This window comes from Panthera leo, chromosome C1 (assembly GCF_018350215.1).
Source record: "Panthera leo isolate Ple1 chromosome C1, P.leo_Ple1_pat1.1, whole genome shotgun sequence".
Classification (NCBI taxonomy): Eukaryota; Metazoa; Chordata; class Mammalia; order Carnivora; family Felidae; genus Panthera; species Panthera leo.
The window spans coordinates 27,475,623-27,502,951 of NC_056686.1; the positions used below are offsets into that span (position 1 = coordinate 27,475,623).

General features: G+C 36.0%; 1 protein-coding gene across 1 annotated transcript in view; it reads left to right on the forward strand.

Moving 5' to 3' along the window:
* LOC122228785 (protein argonaute-3) overlaps positions 1 to 27,329 on the forward strand; it is a 114,879-nt gene that overhangs the window by 51,468 nt on the left and 36,082 nt on the right. The window contains exons 6-9 of the mRNA XM_042954119.1: positions 19,870 to 20,004; positions 24,328 to 24,415; positions 24,546 to 24,693; positions 25,314 to 25,433. Of these exons, the coding sequence (XP_042810053.1) occupies positions 19,870 to 20,004; positions 24,328 to 24,415; positions 24,546 to 24,693; positions 25,314 to 25,433 (491 nt within the window). The remainder of the gene's footprint in view (positions 1 to 19,869; positions 20,005 to 24,327; positions 24,416 to 24,545; positions 24,694 to 25,313; positions 25,434 to 27,329) is intronic.

Genomic DNA, 27,329 nt, shown 5'->3' on the forward strand with positions numbered 1-27,329 from the left:
GATAATTTCCTTTACTTAGTCAACTGATTATGAATTTTACTTATATCTATAAAACATCTGCACAGTAATACCTAGATTAATGTTTGAATAGCTGACAACTAGTAGCCCAGCCAAGTTGACACATTAAAACAAAAACATACCTAGCCTGCAAAGTTCTGTGATTATTCAGTCTTTGAAATAACCTTTATGTTCCTAACCAACCCTTCAGGCTCAGTGATTGTGCTGTATTATAAACTAGCTTCCAAGAAGGGCATACTCGCCAACATACACTCAGAGTAGTGACTCATTCATACCAGGTGTGAATGGTGATGCTGTCAGTTGAATTCAGAGATGGATCTGCTGTCGCTGGTTAGTTGGCAGTGTACACCATATATAAATAGATAAAATGTTAACGTATCCAAAACTTGAAGTTCCTATGGAACATATGGATAGAAACGCCAGTGTGTCATTGGAAATGCAGATATGAAAATCTGTAGTGGTGGGAGCTAAAAGTAAAACTTTGGAGACTGTTCAGTATATAAACCCGTATTTGAAACTGTAGAAGTGGAAAAACTTTTTTTTTAATGTTTATTTATTTTTGAGAGAGAGAAAGCACAAGTGGGGATGGGGCAGAGAGAGACAGAAGATCCGAAGCAGGCTCTGTGCTGACAGCAGAGAGCCCGATGCAGGGCTCGAACTCACAGACCATGAGATCATGACCTGTGCCAAAGTCAGACAGTTAACCAACTGAGCCATCCAGGCACCACAAAGTAGGAAAACTTCTTTAGGAATAGTATTTAGAGTAAAAACCGGAATGAGGATAAACCATGGCAAATACTACTATTTAAGGGAGGAAGAAAGACCAGTGAGCAAATTAATGATTATCGCAGCAGTATGAGAGCTCAAAAATGGTGTCAAGGAAGCCAAGGGAGGAAACCTATTTAAAGAGTGGATGATTTCACAGTTAAGCAGTGGGAGCTTTTCCAATAAAACCAAGAGTAAAACAAGGATGTCAGGACTATGATATTTAGATATATTGTGTTTGCCAACTTCTGTTCTTCTTACAGGTTTCAGTCTACATGTTACTTCCTTGAGAAGCAATGTTTGATACCCATCTCTCCCCCCTACATCCAGCCATCCCCCAAGTCTGAATTAGGTATTTATTTTATTCATGTATTCCCATAGCACAGTGTACTTCCCCTATAATATAGCATGTGGCACTCTGAATTATAAATGTTTTATTGTTCTTTCTCCTATTAGAATGAAAGTTCTGCAAAGGTAGGGACTGTCCATCTTATTCACCAGTGTACGTATCCTCCATGCTTAGCACAATTCTGGGTCATACTAAGCAAAGAATAATTAGATAAAACTAAGAGCATAGAGAAGGAGTATCCCAAATGAGCCTGGAAAGTTAGAAAAATATTTGGAGGAGTAAGTGATGCCTTAGCTGAGCTTTAACAAACATGAGATCAAGAGTTGGATTGAAAAGGAGGTACATAGGAATAAAGATTTTTGAGAAGTCTCTGAAATAAAAACTTAATTGAAAAGACATAAGAGAAAATCTAAATGAAATGAAATATAATAGGCTTATTGAGAAGGCTCAATTTGATGTCAGTTTTCCCAAAATTAACCTGTAAATGTAATTAAAATTTTTATTTTATTTATTATTTATTATTATTATTATTATTATTAGTTTTTTTTTTTTGAGAGAGAGAACATGAATGGAGGAGGGATACAGAGAGTGGGAGAGAGAAATGCCAAGCAGGTTCCACACTATCGGTGCAGAGCCAGACACAGGGCTCAGTCCCATAAACTGTGGGATCATGACCTGGGCCAAAATCAAGAATCAACCAACTGAATTCAACTGATTCAACTGAATCAATCAACCAACTGAATCAACCAATTAACCAACTGAAGTCACCCAGGTGCCCCTGTAAATGCAATTTTAAATAAAATCCCAATAGGGTATATCATGAAACTTAGTAAGTGAATATTAAGGCTTATATAGAAAAATAACTATAATGACTAAGAAAAGCCAATGTAATTTTAAAGAAGAATAAAGACAGAGGAATTGCCCTCTTTGTTTTAAAACTACAATAATTACTATTCCATACTGCTGTAAGTGCAGGGATTGAAAGATTAATGAAGCAGAATACAGAGCCTTGAAATAAGCCATGTGTATATGGAAACTTTGTAAATATTATGTGGCTTTTCGTATCATTGAAGAAAGAGTAGAATATTTATCAAATGGTGTTCATACAGTTAACTACATGAAAAAAATAAATTAGACCCGTCTCACATCACACCCAAAATTTATTTCTGGGTGGATTTTAATCCTAAATATGTAATGCCAAACTTTGAAACTCTTTTAGAAGAAATCTTACAAGAGAATATATCCAATGTTGGACAAAATATAAAGTGTGTAAATTATAAAAGAAAATACTGACAAAAACTTGCATGTTATAAACAGTTAAAATTCTAGGAGAAATAACCAAGACCTTTACAAAATATAAGGACAGATCAATAGGAAAACAAGTACTTCAAAAAAGAGGAAACCCAAATGTCCAGTAAATACATGAAAATCAGATTCTCAAATTCATTTGTAATCAGGAAAATGCAAATGAAATTAAAAAGGTTCCATTTCACGCCCTTCAGGTTTGTAAAAATTAAAGTCTTACGTTAGATGTTGTTGAGGATGTAAAGTTACAATGTTGGTAGGAGTATGATTTGGTATAGCTGCTTTGGAGAACAGTTTTCAATCTCTAGAAAAGTTGAAGTAAAGATGAAATTGCACGTATTTGAAAACCTATAATATACCATAGAGATACCTTGCATTTGTGCTTGAGGCATTATTTGTTATGGCAGAAAATTGGAAATAGCCTAATTCCTTATCCGTGTTTCTTTGGGAAGCATTGTGAATGAGTACATAAATTGTTATAGAATATTGTGGTGTTCTGTGTGACAGTAAAATGAGTGAACCAGATCTACATGTATCAACATATTTTCACCAAAAACAATGTGGAGGGAGTAATAGGTACTGAAAGGATATGTTATTATTTATGTAAATTTAAGAAAACAAAAGTTTATACAGAGTGCATACAAATGCAGTAAAATTATCAAAACATGGATGGGACAAATACACACCAATTTCAGGATAGTAGTTCCCTTTAGGAAGAAAGAAGGAAGAGGAATGGAATAGGTTGGTTGGCATAGAGAGAATAGATAGACCTAAAAAGCTGCATGTTACAAGATAAAGGTGAGAGTATGTTTTTTGTGTGAACAAAGTGTGGATAACGTACGGTGCACTGTGAAGCAAAGAAGTCAGAAGATTGGTAGCTTTTGTAAAAAAAGATATGTGGCATACAATGAAATGAAAATACAGCCTAAAAGTTTAAATGAGTTTATTTTTTAGTTGACAGTAAAATATAGTGCTGCTGTGAAAAATAACGAGTGAAAATATTGCTCTGACCACCTTACTTGCTTATGTTTCCTTTTTTGTTTCTGTGTGATTTGATTTTGCATTGCTTGTGTTTGGTATATTGCACTGAACAAAACAGCCCTTAGTGATCTTGAAATCTATTGAGCAATGTAAGTATTATGGAGAAGTACTAAATGCAGAGGGAGCATGTAACAGGGATCCATTCTAGTCGTTGGATTTGAGGAACATTTCTCTAAGAAAGCAACAGATTCCCTCTAGGTGTTATTGGTGGTGGAAATAAGAATGGAAGAGTGAAGAATAAGCAAAGAGCAATTTAATTCGAATTATGTGACTTAATCTTGTCTTCAAAATGATTGCTTTGTGCTATATAATACTCTCTCAACTATGTAGGTAGACTTACCATATTTTACCAATCTAAGACTCAAAAATATTTTTTCTTCACATTTCATCATCTCTGAAATTAGAAGATGTCTTACAGTTGATGGTTTGTCACAGTTTAATTGGCAAGTTTCTTTTTAGGATACATAAAATATTGATGTACCTTTCCATCACTGGTGTCTTAGATTCAATGATATGTGGGATGAATATATGTTTAGTTTAGCCTACATTTAAGCCAAACTCACTTGCAACTTGCATTTTATTATAATTCCTGCATTTCTAAGACTGTCACAGTGATGTGGTATTAGTTGTATTTCCCTTCAGATACCTTTATCACTCATTGCTAAGCATTTTACATTAATTATTTGAAGTAAATTCTACCAAAGTTGCATGAGTTAAGTTTAGAGAGAGAAAATTTCAATAAACTTTCTCTCTAAATTGACTCTTTCTAAGGGTCACATAGTTTATATTTAACATTTATGTTAAATAATTTATATGATTTTCAGAAGTAACAGAAGCAAAATCAATGAATTACCGAAGTAGTAATTAGTATAAGTTTATTGTGCACACACCAAAAACAGTTTGCAAACTGGGAGCATTCAAGCCAAAATATGGAATGAGGCTCAGGGGCATATTGTTATAAAGCAGTTTATAGAGAGAGAGAGAAAACAATGATTGTTTTATTCTTCAATGATTGGTTATAATATTAGAATTTTTATCTTATATCAACCTTGGGAAACAGTTTAAGTTTTGCTTATGATTTTCAGAGGCATGAGCAATTAATGACCCAGGTCAAGTTAGTCTTGTAAGATAAGCTAAATTAAGCTTTGTTTGTGTGACTAAACTGGTTTTGTCTGCTCAGGGAATTTTCAAGGCTGGTGTCCCATATGCTTTTGGTTTTAACAGTATAACGTAACCTATTAAGCCAATATTTAAATATAGCCATAGCTTATATTTAAGGCTCAAGGTCACATAATTTACATTGAAATTATAGAGGTCAACCTCTGACTCCAAATTATGTCCATATTATTCACAGCTCTATACTGTATCCCTTAAAAAGCAAGATTCCTGGCAGACAAATTTCAGACCCAGTACATCTGAATTGAGAAAGGTTATATTATTTTTATTTATTTATTTACTATATTTATTTTTATATACTTATTTACTATATTTATTTTTATATACTTATTTACTATATTATTTTAATTATTTTATTTACATATTTTTATGTCCTTTTCAGTAGAAGTAGCTTTCTGCAAAACATTCAGTGTCTGTTTTGCTCGTAGAAGAAAATAGGATATATAAATTGTAGAATTTAGTGATTGTAATTTATTCTGTGTAAGAGTCAAAAGTTCGCACTGAATGTGCTTTCCTTTGCAAGGAAAACAGATTTCTAGTAAGTAATTTATTAATCACAGTATTAGTGTTGCTTGCTTTATATGTTTGTTTTGAGTTCGGGTATAAGATCTCAAAGATTAAGAAATAATTTATGATAGTTAAATTAGTCTTCTCAGCAGTAAACAAAAGCAGAACATTTTTTTGGAGTGTAATGAGAGTCTCATTTCAGGCAACAGGACAGGAACTTTATCAACATATGGTCCAGCCAGGCAAAGTAAATATATGTGTGTCAGGCTTACCCAGACCATCCTCACATTACAGAATCAGAATGATGGCAGCAGAAACCTCAGTGACAGTCTTCATCCTATTTGTTTCAGTCTCATTGAGTATGCCCTTCGTATTTGGTACACAGCTGTCCTCTTGGAATCACACATCACTATTTCCCTGGAGAATTTTTGTCTTTTTCCTTTATTGATCGTCTGTTTCCTATATCCTTTTTTTTTTTTTAGTGTTCAAAAGTTTCATGAGGAAACGTTACGTACGTTAAGAGTCAAATATTGTGACACCTTGCGTATTGGGAAATGAACTTAAATGATAGTTTAGCTGAGTTTCTATGTCGGAAATAAATTTTCCTTCACAAATTTGAAAGCAGTGCTCCATTTTTTAAATAGCTTTAGTGAGGGTTTTTGTTTGTTTTTTATACATACCATAAAATGTACCCATTTTAAGTGTATATCTAGTGTCTCTCACATATTTTGCTTTGCCTTCTGGAACATGTCCTCAGCTTCATCTTTTAACCCTTTATTCACTTTTTCATTCTGCTATCATGTTCTTCTTTTCTAGTACTTATTTATTTCCTGAGTGTTGTAGGATACTATTCTTGTTTCACAGTTACAGTATCCTCTCTTGGCTCACTAAGAAACAGTAAAACTTTGGTTTAAGAGCATAATTCATTCCAGAAACATGCTTGTAATCCAAAGCATTTGGGTTTCTTTTTTAATAAAGAGAAATCTTTTTTTTTTTAATATTTTTTTTTAAATTTTTTTTAACGTTTATTTATTTTTGAGACAGAGAGAGACAGAGCATGAACGGGAGAGGGCCAGAGAGAGGGAGACACAGAATCTGAAACAGGCTCTAGGCTCTGAGCTGTCAGCACAGAGCCCGACGCAGGGCTTGAACTCACTGACCGCGAGATCATGACCTGAGCCGAAGTCGGCCGCTTAACCGACTGAGCCACCCAGGCGCCCCAATATTTGTTTATTTTTGAGAGAGATAAGAGTTTGAGTGGGAGAGGGGCGAGAGAGAGGGAGACAGAGAATCCAAAGCAGGCTCCAGGCACCAAGCTGTCAGCACAGAGCCCGAGGCAGGGCTGGAGGCAGGGCTGGAACTCACAGACCGTGAGATCATGACCTGAGCTGAAGTCAAATGCTTAACCAACTGAGCCATCTAGGCACCCCTAATCCAAAGTACTTCGTATGTCAAAATGAATTTCCCCATAAGAAATAATGAAGTTGAGATGATTCATTCCACAACCTTAAAATATTCTTATAGAAATTATTACAATACTGGAATATAATACAACATAATAAAATACAAAATATAAAGAAAAATAAATTAACCTGCACTTACCTTTGAAAACCTTCGTGGCTGTTGTAAGAGAGATGAGAGAGGAGGTTTATTGTGTAGGACAACTTTCATCATCACTACCAGCATCAGTGCTATCTATTGGCTCAATGGAATCTTTCTCTTTTCATGCACCGTTATCAAGGAACCTATCCAGTGACACTTGCTTTTGCCTCCTTTTGAGGATTTCGTGGAAATGTGACATTGCATTGTCATTAATTGTATTCATTGCTCCCACTGCTACAGCCTTATTTGGGTGGTGTCTTTCTACAAAATTTTGCACTGTTTCCCACATTTTACACATCTCCCTAATCTCATTTGAAGTGAGGGTTTCCTCTGCCTTTTTCTTCTCCGCCTCCTCCTCCTCCTCAGACAGGATGCAGACGTAGATTTCTTACAAAATCTTGCAATTTCAGCCACTCGCATACCTCGTTCGTACTTCTTGATGATTTCCTTCTTAACTTCCACTGTAATCATCTCCCTCTTACTGCCTTTCTTTTCAGCCTTTTTCTGCATGGGGGCCATTGTATACACTCGCATGGATGTTGACTATACTACAGTGTTAATAAACTCTTATTGTATTTAATATAACTGGTAATAAGGTAGCAGAGGAAAGGGTCTATATCTGCAGGCAGCCTGACCTAGGATGAAGCAGAGCATTCCTAAGCTTACTCTTGTATGGAAAAGCAAAGGACTGTCCATAGGTGCTCTGAAGTGACAGAAAATACACTAGTGCCAGTTGTGGGCACCTTCCAGCGTTCTGAAAAATTCCTGATTTCTGCCAAACACCATGGCCTGAGACCGAGCATGCAAGCACAGGAGACAGTCACCCACAGTCCCACAGTGCTCATGAGAGAGACGAACCATCGGCTCAGTTGTGATCGTGTGACATTCGGTGTCATGTACTGCTCATCTTGTGGAATATTCGCAGAACAAGTTATTTGCAATCCAAGGTTTTACTGTAATCTATTTTGGAGTTTGCTTTTTCCTGTACATGTTTACCCTTCCTACTCCTTTATGTTTTGATCTCTGCCTTCCATGTTAGAGTCTTTCTTTCTTCAGATACATTGTATCTTTGGTTATCTACTCATGATTCATTAGGATCTAAAACACTGACTAGAAGCTCCGAATGCATCATTGGGGCCAGTTGAATTTGAACTTCATTATAGGGTGGTTTCAGTGGACTGATGTTAGGGGACCTACATTTGTATCCTCAAGTCTGTTTGCTTGGCTGGTCAGGTTACTCAAAGATAAGTCTTTTCAGCTCCTGCCTGAAGGTTATCAGTCTGATTGTCTACATTCTAGAAGCCAACATTCAGCATTTAATGTTCATATTCATTTAATCCCTTGTTTTTGGTACAGTCTGTGCCCTCAACTGTGTCTGATATGCTCCCTCCAGAGAGCCTTTCCTTTATTTTTTCCAGAAAATAAACCTCTGGATTTATGTAGGGATGACAAAAGGGCAGTTGTTCAGCAATGTGGGATTAGACAAGGGTCTAGGACGCCGCCTGCTTCTCAAACAGCTTTCCTCTTTATTTTTCCACACCTCCCCCCATTCTGTCACTAGTTTCAGAGGTACTGCCTAGTTTCAGAGGTGCTGCCATTCCTCATGCTTTTTGAAGATTTTATAGTGTAGATGCAGTTGGTTCTTCTCTTTCCCAACCTAGCTGGCTTGGGATTTCATTTTCTTGGATCTACTATGTCAGTTACAACCTGTCCACTTGCTTTTCAGCTTTTTTTTTTTTTTTTTTTTTTAATTTTAAATTTTTATTTAATTTTTTTTTTTTTTTTTTTTTTTTTTTTTTTTGAGAGAGAGAGAGCGCACCAGCAGAGCAGGGAAGGGACAGAGAGAGAGGGGAATAGGAGATCTGAAGTGGGCTCTGCAGTGACAGCAGCAAGCCCGATGTGGGGCTGGAACTCACAAACTGTGAGATCATGATCTGAGCCGATGTTGGACACTCAACCAACTGAGCCACCTGGCACTTCTTGCTTTTCGTCTTCTGAAGTGTTGATGGATTTCCTGTTTTCTGTTCTCCCCTCTTTCTAAGATTATGTTTTTGGTTTTTTAGAGAGAGAGCATAAGTCTGGGAGATGAAGAGTGGGAGAGGGAGATCATCTTAAACGGCTCCATGTTCATGGAGCCTAATGCAGGGCTGGATCCCATGACCCTGTGATCATGACCTGAGCCAAAATCAAGAGTCAGACGCTCAACAGACTGAGCCACCCAGGCACCCCTCCCCCCCTTTTATAATTCCTTACCATAGTTATAACGGAGTTTGGGGGTTGGGGAAGGAATGAAATGAGCATCATAACCCAGAATTTGTTCTTAAAAGGCAGAGTCTTTGTCTGGATTATCTCTAAATTTCAACCCATAAGAGTTCTTGATATAGTAGGTACTTAATATGTTTACAGGGATGATTAAGTCTTGCTTTACAGCTATAAAACTCAGTTGGTAACAAGTTTGTGATGAAGGCCTGGTTTCTTGCCACATGGACCGCTCAAGAGGTCTGGTTAAGTTTTCTCACAGTATTGTGGCTGACTTTCTCTGGAGCAAGTAATCCATGATAGAGCAAGGTAGAAGCTGTAATGACATTAAGGCCTAGTATTGAAAGCTACATTTTGCCATTTTCATAATATCCTGTTAGTTACACAGTTATATTCATTGTAGGAAAGACTTATACAAAGTTGTGAATTCTATAAGGCAAGACTTATTAGGGACATCTTGCAGGCTGGGTATCACACAAAGTTTCTGTCCTAAGCTAAAGAACAAATCCAAATTAAAAGAAGGTAAAAAATAATAAAGATCAGAGCAAATATTAATTAAATAGAAAACAGTGCAGAAAATGAGTGAACCCAAAAGTTGGTTCTTTTAATGAAATTAAAAACTCCTAGCAAGACTAAACCGATTTAGAAAAATAGAAAAAAACAGATTACCAGTATCAGAATGAAAGAGGGTCTCACTAAAGGTCCTTTAGAATTGAAAGGTTAATAAGGAAACGTTATGAACTTTATACCAGTTAATTTGGTAATTTAACATGACTTTACAGAAATTTACTCTGAAGAACAATCTGAATAGCTCTGTATCTATTAAATTCAATTCATAATCCCCTGAAAATTCCAGTGATTTTACTGGTGAATTTTATCTAACATTTAAGGAAAAAATAGTACCAGTCTTTAACTAATTCAGGAAATAGAGGAGGAAAGACTTTCCAACTTTATGAGGCTAGTATACCTGTGATACCAACACTTGACAAAAACAGTATAATCCTCCCAACAAACAGAAAAATCATTGGACACATTCTAACGTTCTCATGATAAAAATTTACAATAAACTAGCAATAAAAGGAAACTTTTTCAGCTTGATAAAAGCGTCTAGAAAACATAAGAGGCATCATCTTCATACTAAAGGGTAAAAAAAGATTAAAAGCTTTTACTCCAAAATCAAGGCAAGGATACTTGCTTTTCACTGCTTGATTCAGCATGGTGCTGGCAGTGCAAACCAATGCACCGAGGCAAGAAAAATAAAGACATAATGTTGTAAGGGAAGAAATAAAATTCTCCCTGTTTGCAGAAGACCTGTTATTCTCTACATAAAAAATCCTAATGAATCTACCAAAAAAAAAAAACACACAAACCTACTAGAATTAATAGATGAATTTAGCAAGGACACAGTATACTAGTAGCATAGACAAAAATCAATACAAGCAGTATAACAAGAAATAATACTAGCATTCAACAATTAAGAAAAAATACCATTAATAATAAAAAAAAATAGATTTAAAGAAAGATGTGCAAGTCCTGTATAATGAAAGCTACAAAGACTTCCCAAGAAAGATATAAAGATACCATGTTCTTGGACCAGAACACTAAAATGGTTAAGCTGTCCGTTCTCCCCAAATTGACCTATAGACTCAACACAATCCTAATGAAAATCTCATCAGGATTTTTTTTTAATATAAGTTGACAAGCTGTCTTAAGATTTATATGGGAATACAGGGCGCCTGGGTGGCGCAGTCGGTTAAGCGCCCGACTTCAGCCAGGTCACGATCTCGCGGTCCGTGAGTTCGAGCCCCGCGTCAGGCTCTGGGCTGATGGCTCGGAGCCTGGAGCCTGTTTCCGATTCTGTGTCTCCCTCTCTCTCTGCCCCTCCCGCGTTCATGCTCTGTCTCTCTCTGTCCCAAAAATAAATAAAAAACGTTGAAAAAAAAAATTAAAAAAAAAAAAAAAAAAAAAAAAGATTTATATGGGAATACAAAGAACCTAAAATAGCCAAAAACATTTCAAAGAAAAACAAAGTGGGAAGATTTATACTACCTAGTTTTAGGGTGTTTAAATTTTTTTTAGTTTTTATATTTTTAAAGTTTATTTATTTATTTTGAGAGAAAGAGTGCACTGGCAGGAGAGAGCAGAGAAGGAGAGAGAATCCCAGGCAGGCTCTGCCACTGTCAGCACTGAGTCCACATCGGGGCTCAATCTCAGCAATTGTGAGATCATGACCTGAGCCAAAATCAAGAGTCGGATGCTTAACCAACCAGGCACCCCATACTACCTGGTTTTAAAGATAGGCTACAAAACCATAGTAATCAATACAGTGTGATATTGGGGTGAAGGTAGACCTGTTAATCAAGTTACAGAAAACCTACAGATATTAAGATACTTGATCTTTATTTTTTTTCTTAAGATACTTGATCTTAATCACAGGCTGAGAAGCAATTAGAATAGCTACAGAAAGAGACCCACTCATGTGGTTGATTGATATTTGACAGAGGAGCCAATATAATTCAGTGAGAAAAAGGTAGTATTTTTTTTTAATACTTTATTTTAGAGAGAAAGTGAGCACGATGTGGGAAGAGAGAATCTTAAGCAGGCTCCATGCTCAGCACAGAGCTGGATGCAGGGCTCGATCCCAAACCCTGGAGTCATGACCTGAGCCAAAATCAAGAGTCGGTGTTCAACCAACTGAACCAGCCAGGTTCCCCGAAAGGATAGTCTTAATGAGTGATGCCAGAACAACTGGATATGTGTATGAAAAAAATAAACATAACCCCTACTTCACACCATACTCAAAAATTAATCCACAAAGCTAAAACTGGGAAATTTCTAAGAAAACAGGAAAAATATTCATGTCCTTGGAGTGAAAGATCGATTTTTTCAGTTTATTTATTTTGAGAGAGAGATCGTGAGCAGGGGAGGGGCAGAGCAAGGGAGACAAAATCCCAGGCAGGCTCCATGTTATCAGCATATATCCTGACGTGGGGCTCCATCCCACGAACCGAAAGATCGTTACCTGAGCCGAAATTAAGAATTGGACACTTAAGCGACTGAGCCACCCAGGCACCCCAAAACATTTTTTAATATACTGGAAACTTCATCTGAATGAAAACCCTCTTTTCAAAACACTTAAGATGAAAAAGTAGGCACTGCTGGGAGAAACTATTTGCAAAACATCTATCTAAATAAAAGACTTGTGTCCAGAATATTAAAAACTTATACCAGACAATTTTTAAAATGTGGTCAAAAGCAGACACTTCATAAAAGATGTATGTGAATGGCAAGTAAACACTTGAAAAGATGCTAAACATCATTGCTCATCTGAGAAAGGCAAATAACCATAATGAGGTAATTACTTCACACCCACTGTATGGGCTAAATTAAAATGACTGGCAATACTAGGGCACCTGGGTAACTCAGTTGGTTTAAGCATCTGACTAAGGTCATGATCTCATGGTTTGTGCGTTTCAGCCCCACATCAGGCTCTGTACTGACAGCATGGAGCCTGTTTGGGATTCTCTCTCTGCCTGCCTGCCTGTCTGTCTGTCTGTCTCTCTCTCTCTCTCTGTCTGTCAAAATAAATAAAAACTTTAAAAATTCCACCATTAAAAAAAAAAAAGACTGTCAATACCAGTGTCACGGTGTGAAGCAACTGGAAATGGTAGGTGTAAATTGTACAACCACTTTGAAAAATATTTTGGCATATTTTAAAGTTAAACATTTTCTGGCTTTATGACCCACCAATTTTATTCCTAGGCCTTTCCCCAAGACAAAAGAAAAAAGAGGTCATACAAAGATTTATGTGCGTATATTTGTTTATTCATAATAACTAGAAACAGGAAATAACCCAAATATCCAAGAACAGGTGAATGGAGAAACAAATTTTGATCTATTCATACAAGGAAATACTACCCAGCAATTAAAAAGAACTATTAATTTATACAGCAGTATGAATGAATCTCAATTAAAATGTGCAAAAGAACAAACTCAAAATGGTATATACAGTATAATTACATTTATATGAAATTTTATAACCAGTTAATCTATTGTGAAAGAATACTATAAGTGTTTGCCGAGGGCAGATGTGGGAGAAACTAATTACATAGAGGCAGGAAAGTACTTTCTGGGGTGATAGAAATTTTCCTTCTTAATTGGGGTTGTAGTAGCATAGATATATACATTTGTCAAAATCATTGAACTTTACACTTAAAATGCATTTTATTATATGTAAGCCTGAAAATCCTTTTCTAAAAGTAAAGTATTCCTACATAACCCACCAGAAAGGCTAAAATTCAAGTCTGACAGTACTAACAGTGAGAAATTAGCACAAAAATGACTTATACATTGCTCATGAGAAGGTCAGTTGTTAAAACCATTTTGGAAGAGTTGGCATTATCTAGGAAAATTAGAGATACAGATCCTTCATGACTCAGCAATTCTACTTTTAGATGGAGCCTTTTCTACCAGAGAAATTTATATGTGTATGTGCATCAATAAGACCAACTATAGGAATTTTCATAACCTTACAGTAACCAAAGGAAAATGCCAACACAAATGTCCAACATTAGAATAGGTAACTGTATTTTTTTACCAGAGTGTTAGTGCAGTGAAAATGAAGAAACTACTTACATTTAATATATATGAGCTAGAGACCATCCTTAGCAACAGTCTCAAAAGGATTACATGCTTTATGTTTCCAGTTATATAAAGTTCAAGAACCAGGAAAACTAAACTGTTTTTGAATCTGTACTTATGTTGTGTATTTAAAGAAAAGGAAGTGATTACCATGAGCCAGGTTTTTGATTACCTTTGAAGGAGAGAGAGGAAGTTAGGATTGGGAAGGGGCTAAGAAAGAGGTTGCTAAGATACTGGCAATATTTAGTTGTTGATCCAGTGCTGGTTCTGTATATATTTATTGTATAATACTCTCAGTAATATTCATATTTTATATACTTTACTAAATATGTGATATTTTATATTAAAAATAGAAAAATCTTTAACAATCTAAACAATTCTAAACAATCTAAACAATTCTTTAATCTATCAATATCTCCTGGATGCTATGTTAATAATATCTTGCCAGGTGATAATAGGATTTTCAAGGATATTTAACATGGCCTCTAAAGTGCTCACTGATTATAACCATAAAAAGACATTCATTGTGTAATAAGTAGTCTTAATCTCTGTTCTCATACTTTCAGAGCCATGGGAGTAAGCCTATAAAACTGAAGCAGATAACATCCATACCATGTAACCTCTCAGGAGGTAGTATGTGTACATTAAGGTATAATTGTGATTACGAGCTTCCAATGTTATTTACTGTTCTATTTTATACTATTCATTTGGACCTGGACTTATTTCATAGTCATAGTTATTTTAAATATGGCAAGCACTTCTTTCTTTTGTCTTATCTGTTATTTTCTGCCATGTCTTTTGACATAGTGAAAAGCAAACTTAAGAATTCTAACCCCTTCTTGGGGCACCTGAGTGGCTTAGACCATTAAGGGTCCGACTTTGGCTCAGGTCATCATCTCATTATTCCTTAGTTCCAGCCCTGCATATGGGGCTGTCTGCTGACAATGCAGAGCCCACTTTGGGTCCTTTGCCCCTCCTCTTCTGATGCATGTGTGCAGTCAGAGTCTCTCTCTCTCTCTCTCTCTCTCTCTTCCCCCCCCATCTCTCCCCCCCCCCCCTTCTGAAAAAAAAAAATTCTAAGGGCACCTGGGTGGCTCAGTCCATTAAGCATCCAGCTTCGGCTCAGGTCATGACTTCCTGGTTGGTGAGTTCTAGCCCTGCGTAGGGCTCTGTGCTGACAGCTCAGAGCCTGGAGCCTGCTTCACATTCTGTGTCTCCCTCTCTCTCTGCCCCTCCCCTCCCCGCACTCTCTCTCTCTCTCTCAAAAAAATAAGTAAACATTTTTAAAAAATTCTAATTCCTTCTTAATGGAACATTCTCCTATAAGACCTCTTTAAGGAGTTAGTTTACATTAACAAAGTGATTTTGCCTAGAATTAAGACCTCACTAGATCAGTGAACAAATGACATGAATGAACAGTTCTTCAGAAATGAAAAAAGAGGGATGCCTGGGTGGCTCAGTCTGTTGAGTGATGGACTTCAGCTCAGGTCTTGATCTCACGGTTTGTGGGTTTGATCCGACATTGGGCTCTGTGCTGACAGCTCGGAGCCTGGAGCCTGCTTCAGATTCTGTGTCTCTAGCTCTTTGCCCCTCCCCCCACACGCTCTTTCCCTCTTTCTCCTTCTCCCTCTCCCTCTCTCTCTCTCAATGAATAAACATTTTTAAAAGAAATGAAAAAAGAAGCTCTGTTGAGTTCCTCTTATGGTCTGCGTACAAGTAGGTACTTTGCATTGAATCCCCACACTAATGCTATGAGTAGTAGGTATTCTAAATTTACAACTGAACAAATAGAAATTCAGAGAAATCATAATCAGTAAATGTTGGACCTAGGATCAAAGTCTATGTCTATTTTATTTTAAACCTTGTCCTTGTTTTATTATTCAAACACTGCTATGCATGAAAAGAAGAAAATAAACATAGCTTGGAAAAATCAATGTGCAACAAATAATCAGTGACAGGAATTAAAGGATGTATTTCTATCAGCAAAAAAAAATTTATCATTTATCAATCTATATAAAGATACATTAGAGTTGTAGAGTGTATTACAAAACCTTACTGAAATTTAAATGTCCTTAATAAATTTGGAGATGAATGTTGATGAATTGGAAGACTATCCTACTGGTATTCTAGACATAGTCTCTTTTGGTGATTTTTTTTCCTTAGTTGTAGATTATATATATCTAGATACTGGCAATCTAAGTAGTAGATAATATCTCATTTTCCACCAAAGTCCTCTCAATAATATCTGTACTTGATTTCTAATTTTATTGATCTGAATTCTAATACCTGGCTAGTCCATTTTAATTATGTGCACACACTCCAGATTTATCCATCTGTTGATGGATATTTTGGTTTTACTATTAAAAACAATGCTACAATAAGCATTCTTACTCATGCCTCCTCTGGCATATAGGGAATTTCTCTAGAGTATGTATTTCAACATAGTGGAACTGCTGGATGGAAAAGTAAGCATATCTTCAAACTTACTATACATTACTATTTGCTCTCGTCATTGTATCAGAATCCCTCCAGTCTGCATGAGAGCATTCATTCTTCCATTGGCTTGTTGTCAGCTTGTGTTACAGGTCTTAAAATTCTTTGCCCATCTTGACTGGTGTAAAATGATAGCTCAATATTGTTATATGTATTTCCTTAATTACACATAAAATCATGAAAATTTATGGGTTTCAACATTTAGATTTCTCTTTTATGTAATGCTAGCTCATGTCATTTGCCACATTTATTGTTGTATCTTGATTATAGGAACTCATTACATATTTCAATACTAATTATTTGTGGGGTGCCTGGGTGGTTCAGTCGGTTGAGCATCCGGCTTCGGCTCAGGTCATGATCTCACGGTTTGTGGGTTCGAGCCCCACATCAGGCTCTGTGCTTAATGGCTCAGAGCCTGGAGCCTGCTTCGAATTCTGTGTCTCCCTCTCTCTTTCTGTTCCTCCCCCACTCATGCTCTCTCTCTCTCCTTCAACAAAAATAAACATTAAAAAAAATTTTTTTTTAAATACTGATTATTTGTTATAGGTGTTACACATGTCCTCTACCAATCTATAGCCTCATTTTGCTGCTGTTTTGGGTGGTTTTTGTTGTTTTGCTTTGTTTATAGGTGCATTTCTTACAGTTTTCTTCCATAGTTTTTTTTTTTTTTCCCCCTTATAGTTTTAATGGTTTATAGTTTACATATTTTAAGAAATTCTTATGGGTGTGTTGGTTGAGCATCTGACTCTTAATTTCAGCTCAGGTCATGATGCTAGGGTCATGGGATTGAGCCTCATGTTGGACTCCGCACTGAGCATGGAGCCCACTTAAGATTCTCTCTCCCTGTGCCACTCTCCCCTGCTTGTGCTCAAGAGAGAGAGAGAGAGAGAGAGAAATTCTTATGATTTCAATAGTTTATAGTTTTTATATCTTGTTAAGAAATTCTTCCTTACCACCAAGATTATAAAGATATTCTAGGGGTGCCTGAGGGGCTCACTGGATAAAGCATCTGACTGTGGGTTTCGGCTCAGATCATGATCTCAGAGTTCATGAGATCGAGCCCCTTGTTGGGCTCCACATTGACAGCACAGAGTCTATTTGGGATTCTTTCTCTCCCTGTTTCTCTGTTCCCCCCACCCAAAATAAAACATTTTTTAAAAAAGATATTCTATATTTTCTTCTAAATGTTTTTTTTTTCATATTTATTCTCTGCATAGTAATTTGTTTTTGTATATTGTGTGAGGTAGGCGTTCAAATCTGTTCTGCTGGTTGTGTGTCTATCCCCATAGTCTCTCGACTTGAATAAGATTATAACAAATCTTGATAAATGATAGGGCAGACCTTAGACTTAAAAATTGTCTTGGCTAAGGTCACCTGGGTGGCTCAGTGTGTTAAGCATCTGACTCTTGATTTCAGCTCAGGTCATGATCCCAGAGTTGTGGGATTCAGCCCCTCATTGGGTTCTGTACTGAGCATGGAGCCTGCTTGAGCCTCTCTCTCCTTCTGCTCCTCACCCCTGCTTGCATACTCTCTCTCTGAAAAAAAAAAATTTTTTTTAATAAATATTCTTGTTTTATTGCCCTTTTGTGTTAGTTTCAGGATTAGTTTCTTAATTTCCAGAGGTCCAGGTGATAGGTATTTTGATTGAAATTACTCTGAATTTGCAGATTAATATGGGAATAATTTATACAAATAGGGTATATTACTCCATTTATTTAGATCTTCTGTAGTTTCTTTCAATAGTAAAGATACCCTTTACTTCTCTAGACCTTTTTTTGTTTTTACATTTTTATTTTTTATTTTTGAGAGACAGAGAGAGAATGAGACACAGAATCCAAAGCAGGCTCCAGGCTCTGAGCTGTCTGCACAGAGCCTGACGCGGGGCTCAAACTCATGAATGAGATCATGGCCTGAGCTGAAGTCGGACGCTTAACTGACTGAGCCACTCAGGCGCCCCTACTTCTCTAGATCTTATACATATTTTGTTTGGGTTTCATCCCAAGTCCTACTGTTTTTTGTTGTAATTTTAACATGTATTTTGCTAAATTACATTTTAATTTGGTTGCCAATGTAGAAGAATAATTTCTTTTCATATATTGATCTTAAGTCTAGCAACCTTGCTGAACTCTCATTAATTCCATAATTTATCTGTAGATTTTATTGGGTTTTCTGTGTAGTCATACTGTGAATAATTTTTTCCCTTTCTAGTCTTTTTACCCGTTATTTCTCTAACTTGCAATACTGTGCTAGCTAGAACTTCCTAGTAAATGAAGTTGAATTTACCATAGATGTTTTTTAATATGAATTTTTAAAAATTAGAGAAAGAAAGTGAGCGTGAGCAGGGGAGCAGAGCAGTTGGAGGGAGGTAGGATGGGGGGGGAGAGAGAGAGAAAGAGAGGAAGGAAGGGAGAGAGAGAGAGATAAAGAAAAAAAAAGAGAGAGGTAGATAAATAAATCCTGGGCAGGCTCCATATTCAGTGAGGAGCCTGAGGCAGAGCTCCATCCCAGGACCCTGGGATCATGACCTGAGCCAAAATCAGGAGTCGGATGCTTAACTGACTGAGCCCAAGTGCCCCTGAATTTGCCATAGGTTTTTGGTAGATAATTTTTATCAAATTAAGGAAATTCTTGGGGTGCCTGGGTGGCTCAATTGGTTGAGCGTCCAGCTTTGGCTCAGGTCATGATCTCACAGTTTGTGAGTTCGAGCCCCGTGTCAGGCTCTGTGCTGACAGCTCAGAGCCTGGAGCCTGTTTCGGATTCTGTGTCTCCCTCTCTCTCTGCTCCTCCCCTGCTCGTGCTCTGTCTCTGTCTCTCAAAAATAAATAAACAGTAAAAACATTTTTTTAAATAAAACATTAAAAAAGAAAAGAAATGAGTGATGGTGATGTACTAACTATTGGTGAAGCTCTTCTAGTTCTGAAGCCCAAGATTAAGAAGTCATGCTGGTTGACTGTTAGTAAACTACCAACTGTAGCTAGATCACATCGGGCAAATGCTCTTTACTTATTACTTCCTGTAATTTGGATTAGTACCAGTATCATTTAATAACACTGTCTTCTCAAATCTGTGTAAGACAGGAAAAGCTTTCACTAGAATAAACAGGCCAGGGTGGCACAGAAAGCTTTGTTTAGGAGCGTATGTGTGGCTCAGTCGGTTAAGCGTACGACTTCAGCTCAAGTCATGATCTCGTGGTTCTTGGGTCCAAGTCCTGCATCAGGCTCTGTGCTGATAGCTCAGCCTGGAGCCTGCTTCAGATTCTGTGTCTCCCTTGCTCTCAGCCCCTCTCCCACTCATGCTCTGTCTCTCACTCTCTCAAAAATAAACATTAAAAAAAATAACCTGATAAAAGTTAAAAAAAAAAAAAGAATACCTAACCTTTTACTCTGCTAAGGAGCTCTGGCATGTGTCCCCTTACAGACCTTGTCTCATACCCAGAATATTTCTATACATGTAGCAGAGAAAGGTTTTATTCAGTTACCCATGAAGAAAAATAATAAAAACTATAGGACTTGGCTTTTCTGTTCTTATGCCTGTCTCCTAGTCAGACAGCCATCAAATTGAAACTGCTTGATTCAGAAATGCTTTTTTATATACATAAGTATGCATAAAGGATAATTATAACTTTATAATTAGTTAATTATCACGGAAACTGAGAACAAATTTCTGAATTTTTTTACAGAAACATTAATTTGTACCATTTGTGTTTTTCTTAGTTTCTGCCACTGCCTTCTACAAAGCACAACCTGTAATTCAATTCATGTGTGAAGTTCTTGACATTCATAATATTGATGAGCAACCAAGACCTCTGACTGATTCTCATCGGGTAAAATTCACCAAAGAGATAAAAGGTGAATTAATTAGTATTTGGAACAACTTAAGTATAAAATGCATGAATATAACAAACTTTTATTGAAAAAATGTTTAAAGTCTGTTCGTGTAACATCATCTGTAAAAATATAGATTATGAAATGTTACATTAAATTCATTACCATTACATCTTAGATAATTGTTTGAATGAAAGAAATGGCGAGTAATGAAATTAATATTGATACCAGCTAATATTTTATTAATACTTTGCATTGCTAGCTAAAAGTGTAAGAGTATCTCATGGGAAAATGCTTCTATAATACTGTTAAAAGTAGGAAACTTATTCCAAAAACATTGTTAGGGCAGAACTGGAGTCATTATTTTTATATATTCTAATATAATGACCTCCTTATTTTTCTGAAATGATAGAATATCTTATTCCTTTGAAACTTTATGGATATGGGGCTAGCTAGCCTGTTTCATGTGTTATTTTAGAATTGGAACTTCCATTATTTCATGTACATTATACAGTTGATCACTGATCTTGCCTATTTTATTTAGAGCTAAAATTTGTACAGTGGTGTTGCATCCTATGTATATTTTACTAACATAAATTCATCTCTATAAGGTCTTCTGGAAAGAAAAAGAAAAAATTTAATAGTGTTCTAAAATTTGTGTGTAATTCATCTTTATCTAAATGTACATTTCTATGTACATTTAAATATACATTTATAGTTTTATATGCAAACCTATTGACAGTGTACTTTATTAGCGATTGAAGGTATTTTTCACGAGTAATTTTGATTGTATAAAATTCTTGCCTTGTTCATAACTTAGAACTTAATCCTCATGTAACATGTGACTCCACTGGGGGGCACCTGGCTCACTTAGTTGAACTTGTAACTCTTGATCTTGAAGTTGTGAGTTCGAGTCCCACGTTGGGTATAGAGATTACGTAAAAAATAAAAAATAAAAAGATGTGACTCCACTGTATTTAGTTTTTTATTATTTAGGCAAGAAGAAAAATTAGATATTCTCTAATTAGAATGAGTAGTATAAATTCCATTTGTAAGTGTTAAATCTTACATAGTCAGAAATAGTTTGTTTTGTTTTGTTTGTATTTTAAGATTTTGACTGTTGTAGATAATTTTCCAGCTTCTGGTTTGAATGAAACATTGAACTGTTTCAGTGTTCACTGAACATCTTTCAGTTCCCTGAATCAGTTAGAATACCTCAGTGCATTCTGCTTGCTCCAGTAATCATTCATTCTTTGCCATTCAGTACCCAGGGGAGAGAGAGAGTGTCAATGTAATAAAACATTAAAAGGAAAGTTCTTCCTGCTTTGAAAATGAGCATCTATTTATCTCAAGTTATCTAAATGCCAAAATAACAAAGTGTTATATATTAGTGTATTGCAACCATATCATTGTCCTTTCATAATCCGTATTAACTGCACTGTTAGCATTGTCAAGAGGTTAGTGCATTACCCACCATTAATGTCTGATCATCAAAATACCATGGTTTCCAGTGGAGTTGCTGCTTAGTTACCACCTCTGATATCATGAAGTCACTTACATTATTTTGCGGTAACTATGCAATCAACTCATATCACCACTCTATCACAGAAAATACAAGATGTACAGAACAAGGATTCAACTGCTGCCCGAAGAGCATGGACTCGATCTTAACTTCAACTGCTCAGGGGCCCAAAGAAATGACTGAAAAAATGACTAGAAAGCATTATAAAGTTGATGTTAGAGTGAAGGTAAAGCCAAGTTTATAGGTTAAATATTTGATTTATTAAAGCCAAATTTTTTTATTTTTTATTTATTTATTTATTTATTTTTTTGGTTGGATGGAGGGTTTCGGGAGGGACCTGGGCAGAGAATTATCTAGTCCATTTTTTTTTTAATTTCAACTTTTTGCTAAGCCCTGGGTTCGGTCTAATCCTTAGGCACCTATGACCCTGGATTTGGGGTAGAAAAATCTGAGTTGGATCTACTTGATCAACTGATGATTTTTTTTCTCCATTCAAATTCAAAAAGGCTTTCTTCTTCTTCTTCTTATTTTTTAAGAAGGCTCTTTAACATACATCATGTAACCCACCATGGAAACTCAGCAGAATCAAAGTTCTATGTTCTGTGCTATATATTTGGGCTTAATTTTTTAGCCAGCATAAAGGAATTTGATGGTAACTGTTAAATAGTGATACACACTGTGCTGTAACGAATAGATTTATTTAGTATATTCATTAGTTCCAGTTGAACTTTTTCCTAAATATTCAATAGTAACTTTAGGGTTGTTCCTTTGTATAATTATTCATGATGGTTTAACAGAAATATTAGAGGAAGTGTACGTAGTAAAAGTACCATATGTTTATAAAAGAACCAATTTATTTTTGGTATAAACTTATTTAGTAGGCTATTAGAATATTACTAATAACTTCTTTAATTCAGGGGGAAGACTTGAAAACAAATGGCTAGGTGGTATGGATAACAGAAAAAATTTTATAATTTTTATATTGTGTTTTCTCCCTAAACAATATTTTTACATCCTGCTTACTTCATATTGTTACTTCATATTGCTTACTTCACATTTCCTTCTTATAAGGCCTTCACTTGATAGTACTTTATTTTCTAGTTTCCTTTATAATATAGAAGCGTGTTTTATACTCTAATTGATCTGAAATTTAGTCTTACAATAGTAATTACTAATAAAAACTATTTATATCACTGATTCAATTAAGAGTACTTCTCAAGAAAAATCCATACCAATCTGGTACAGTTGACGTTATGTGCATTTAACATCTTAATTTGTGCTGATAAATCAGAAGAAAATATTACTGTGAATGAACTTTGTGTTTGGTACTGCAGTTAGTGATTACATAGGAAAATAAATTACACTGTTTCAGGGTTTCTCAACCTTGCCACTATTAATATTTGGGGCTGGATAATTCTTTATTGTGTTCTGGGGTGGGAAGTAGTGCTGTCCCGTCCATTGTAGGATATTTAGCCTCATCCCTGGATCCAAGAATCCCTAAATCTAGCATCCAGTAAATGCCCATAGCACCTCCCAGTCATGACAGTTAAAATTGTCTCCAGACATTACCAAATGTTCTCTGGAGAGCAAAATTGCCTGTGGTTGAGAACCACTGCACAATAGGAATCACAAATATAACAGGGAAAAAATGCAAAAATAATAACCATAAATACTATCAGGAAACTAAAAGTTGTCCTTCATCTGCCCCTTTTTAGATTTTCTGCCTTTGGAGTCTAAGCCATAGTAATGGAGTTGCTTATCTGTAAGCAGCAGCAACTGTATCAATTTGTTACTCTTTTCTATCTAAGTAGCTCCAAGATTGCACTGGCAAATATGGTACCACTACCCACATGTAGCTACTTAAATTAATGAAATTAAGTTTTCACTTTCTTAGTCACACTAGCCACATTTCATGTACTCCATAACACATATTGCTAGTGATTACATATTAGCACAGATGTAGAACATTCTATCATTTCAGAAAGTTCTGTTGGACAGTACTGCTTAAGAAAATTAATCCCAAAGATTTTACCAGTGGTTTAAAAGACCATTGCTTCACTTTGTAAAGCAGGTCTGGGATCTTCATACTCCTATGGTCCATAGATGGATTGCAAGGATCCAGAACATGTATGTGTATATGCAATTTTCTGAGAGTTTACCGCTTTCATCAGATTCTCAAAGGGATCAGTGATTCCCTAAGAAGGCAGGGTCACCTGCTCTAAGAATTGTTTGGTTGCATCTAATTTCTAATAGTAATAAGAGAGTTGTGTCACTATACTATACTTCAACTAAATTGTCACTCTGCCTCTGTTAAAGGGCCTGGAATTTTCTGCTTCCTACTTTAAAAATCTTTGAAGGACTTCCTTCTGAGATTTATTAAATTCTAAACTTCAGTCACTGTTTGATGACTAGACTATTCACATATCACATACTTTGAAAATTGTGGAGTATGTTGAGAATTGTTATAGCTCTTCTTTCATTTCTCATTCCCTCTCCCAGCAATAAATACCTAAATTTATTATAAACAGGTTGTTTTGTTTTTTTTAATTGATGGAGAACTTTGTCCGTTGCTCTATAGGCTTTGCAACTTTTATGATTCTGTTTTTTAGTGTGTAGATCTTGATAGGATAGGGAAAATATTTGGAGATAGATATATCATGATTGTAATCATTACTAGCAATGTTATTTATAAAATGTTAATTTCACATTGCCTGTATCACAAATTTTCTGTCTGTTTAGAATTTGAGTTTTTCTGTAGTGAACAGGCTTTATAAATATTTGACATGTGACAGTTCTATAACCTCAGTTTTTCTTGTTGGGAACAGGTCTGAAGGTTGAAGTGACTCATTGTGGAACAATGAGACGGAAATACCGTGTTTGTAATGTAACAAGAAGGCCTGCCAGTCATCAAACGTAAGAAAAGCTGGTGTTTGTCAGAGCAGAGATGATATGAGGCAGCTTGCTGTAGTTAGTGGATTGGGAGTTTTGCTCACCATAATGAGATGAGAGTTGTTAATGTGTACCTTTTTTTTTTTTTCTCCAGCTTTCCTTTACAGTTAGAAAATGGCCAAACTGTGGAGAGAACAGTAGCACAGTATTTCAGAGAAAAGTATACTCTTCAGCTGAAGTACCCACACCTTCCTTGTCTGCAAGTGGGGCAGGAACAGAAACATACCTACCTGCCACTAGAAGTAATGTGTTTAGGCTGTTTCTTAATATCCTCTTGTTCATCATTCTGTTGGGGTTTTTATGGCATATAACTTACTTCAGACTCTTCGCATTTATTTTGGAGATTGAACTGTTTTAAATTTTATTTTAAAATTTTAGTAATGAAATAATATGGAAAATTTCATCCACAAATCCTTACCGCTCTAAAGTAACCATTGTTAACATTTTGGTACACTTCTTTTCAGCCTTTTTATCGAGTGTACATTTTACCCTGTTATAATCATACTATAAAGCAGTATTGTTTACTATTTCTTAACATATTAAAAAGAAGCAGTTTAGGGGTGCCTGGGTGACTCACTTGGTTAAGTGTCTGACTCTTGATTTCAACTCAGCTCATGATCTCATGGTTCATGAGTTTGAGCCCCATATCAGACTCTCTGATGTCAGCACAGCTTGGGATCCTCTGTCTCCCTACCTCCCTCTCTCTCTCTCTGTCTCTGTCTCTGCCCTTCCCTTGCTCATGCTCTCTCTCTTTCTCAAACATAATAAACACATTTTAAGAAATTTTAATTTCACATGTAATTACCAATGAGAGTTAAAAAAAGATATATGCATCTAGTACAAAACTTTTTTCCGTTTGTAGGTCTGTAATATCGTGGCCGGGCAACGATGTATCAAGAAGCTAACGGACAATCAGACTTCCACTATGATCAAAGCAACAGCAAGATCTGCGCCAGATAGACAAGAGGAGATCAGCAGATTGGTTAGTACTTGACCCTAGAAATGTGAATTAAAAACATGTTAGGATGAGCTACTACTGAAGAGCCATGTCCTTATCAGCTCATACCTTACTTATTACCATTTCATGGACTATCAGAATTAAAAGGGATCATGGAAGTCATTCATTGATGTTCTAGGGGTAAACCTTAATGGGTTCTATGAGAAGGGTTAGATCCTTCTAATTTAACCCCAAGCTCTTTAATTGTAGATCTAGAGCAGATTCTCTCGGAACCAGTGTTTCAGTTTAGTGAACTGGAACTTTACTACTTCCCACCTAGTAAAGGAGAAGGAAGAAAAATCAAGGTATTATGACTAGCAATTGTGAGTCTTAACCATCAGTAGAATTGCTTAGTACCCAGTATCAGACTGGCAGCTGTATAGGATGAATAAAGAAATACAAGACTGGGGTGCCTGGGTGGCTCAGTTGGTTAACTGTCTGACTTTGGTTCAGGTCATGATCTCATGGTTTGTGAGTTCGAGCCCCACATTGGGCTCCCTGCTGTCAGCACAGAGCCCACTTTGGATCTTCTGTCCCCCCTCTCTCTGCCATTCCTCCACTCATTCTCTCTCTCTCAAAATAAGTAAATTTTAAAAAAAGAAAGAAAGAAAGAAATACAAGACTGCTCCAACTATGTGGGGTCTCTAAGCTATATCGTTGTTGTGAGTGGAAGAGAAGGAAAGTAGCAGTACCACTTTATAAAACTGATGGGATAAGGCAAAATGAAAAATAAAAGGAACCTGGATCTTCTCTTATTCTCTTCTTGAATGCCATTTAAATTATGTAAGTGAAGAGGAAAAAGTCTGGAAATAGGAATATTGCTTTGGGTAATAATGAAGATTGTTATAAAAAAGTTAAAAACTGGCCTTTTCATTTTGTGAGCCAATTATGGGAAATTCCTGTATAGTTTTATAAAGAGCAAATAAAAGCTATTACACGATACTTAATTAGGAAAATACAGATTTGTTCTCATAATGGATTTTTTTTATGATCTATGACAGGGTTTTAAAGCCTTTAAGAGGCTAGAACTTCTCACTGTCTCTGTGAAATCTCAATAACTACTTATAACAAATTTATTTCAGCTTTTCTATCCAAAGAGAGAATATCATACAGTGGTTAAAGTACAAGCTTTGGAATCTAACAGCTCTGGGGTCCATCTTCTGTGCTTACTTACTGTTACCATTATTGTATTATTATAATTATACCATCTATGGGGCGCCTGGGTGGCTCAGTCAGTTAAGCATCTGACTTCAGCTCAGGTCATGATCTCATGGTTCATGAGTTCGAGCCCCACATCAGTCTCTGTGCTGACAGCTCGGAGCCTGGAGCCTGCTTTTTGGACTCTGTGTCTCCCTCTCTTTCTGTCCCTCCCCTGCTTGTGTTCTGTCTGTCTGTCTGTCTCTCTCTCTCAAAAATAAACATTAAAAAAAATTACAATTATACCATCTGAAAGACTAGTGCAGTGATTGAGAATAGGAATTCTAGAATTAGAACATACATGGTTTCAGATTCTAGGTCACTTGCTTAGCTATATGGTTCTAGGCCAGTCACTTACCTGAACTAAGCTTTAGGTTTATCCTTCGTAAAGATTATAAAAGTTACAAAAGACCTACGTTTATAGGTATACGTTTATTGTGGGAATTAATTATACAACTTAACACCAAGCACATCACACAGCAAGTTTTTATTTATAGTAGTTGTTATTCTTTGCAACTTTACTATGAAGTACACTGAAACACACCAGAAGTGAATGGCATTTAAGCTTGAAGAAGCATTAGTGCCTAATTTAGAAAACAACTCTTCTGTTTATTGTGGGAAGATTTTTTTTTTTACATATTTAAATTATATAGTTTTTTTTTTTAATGGATTGTTACTCAAACA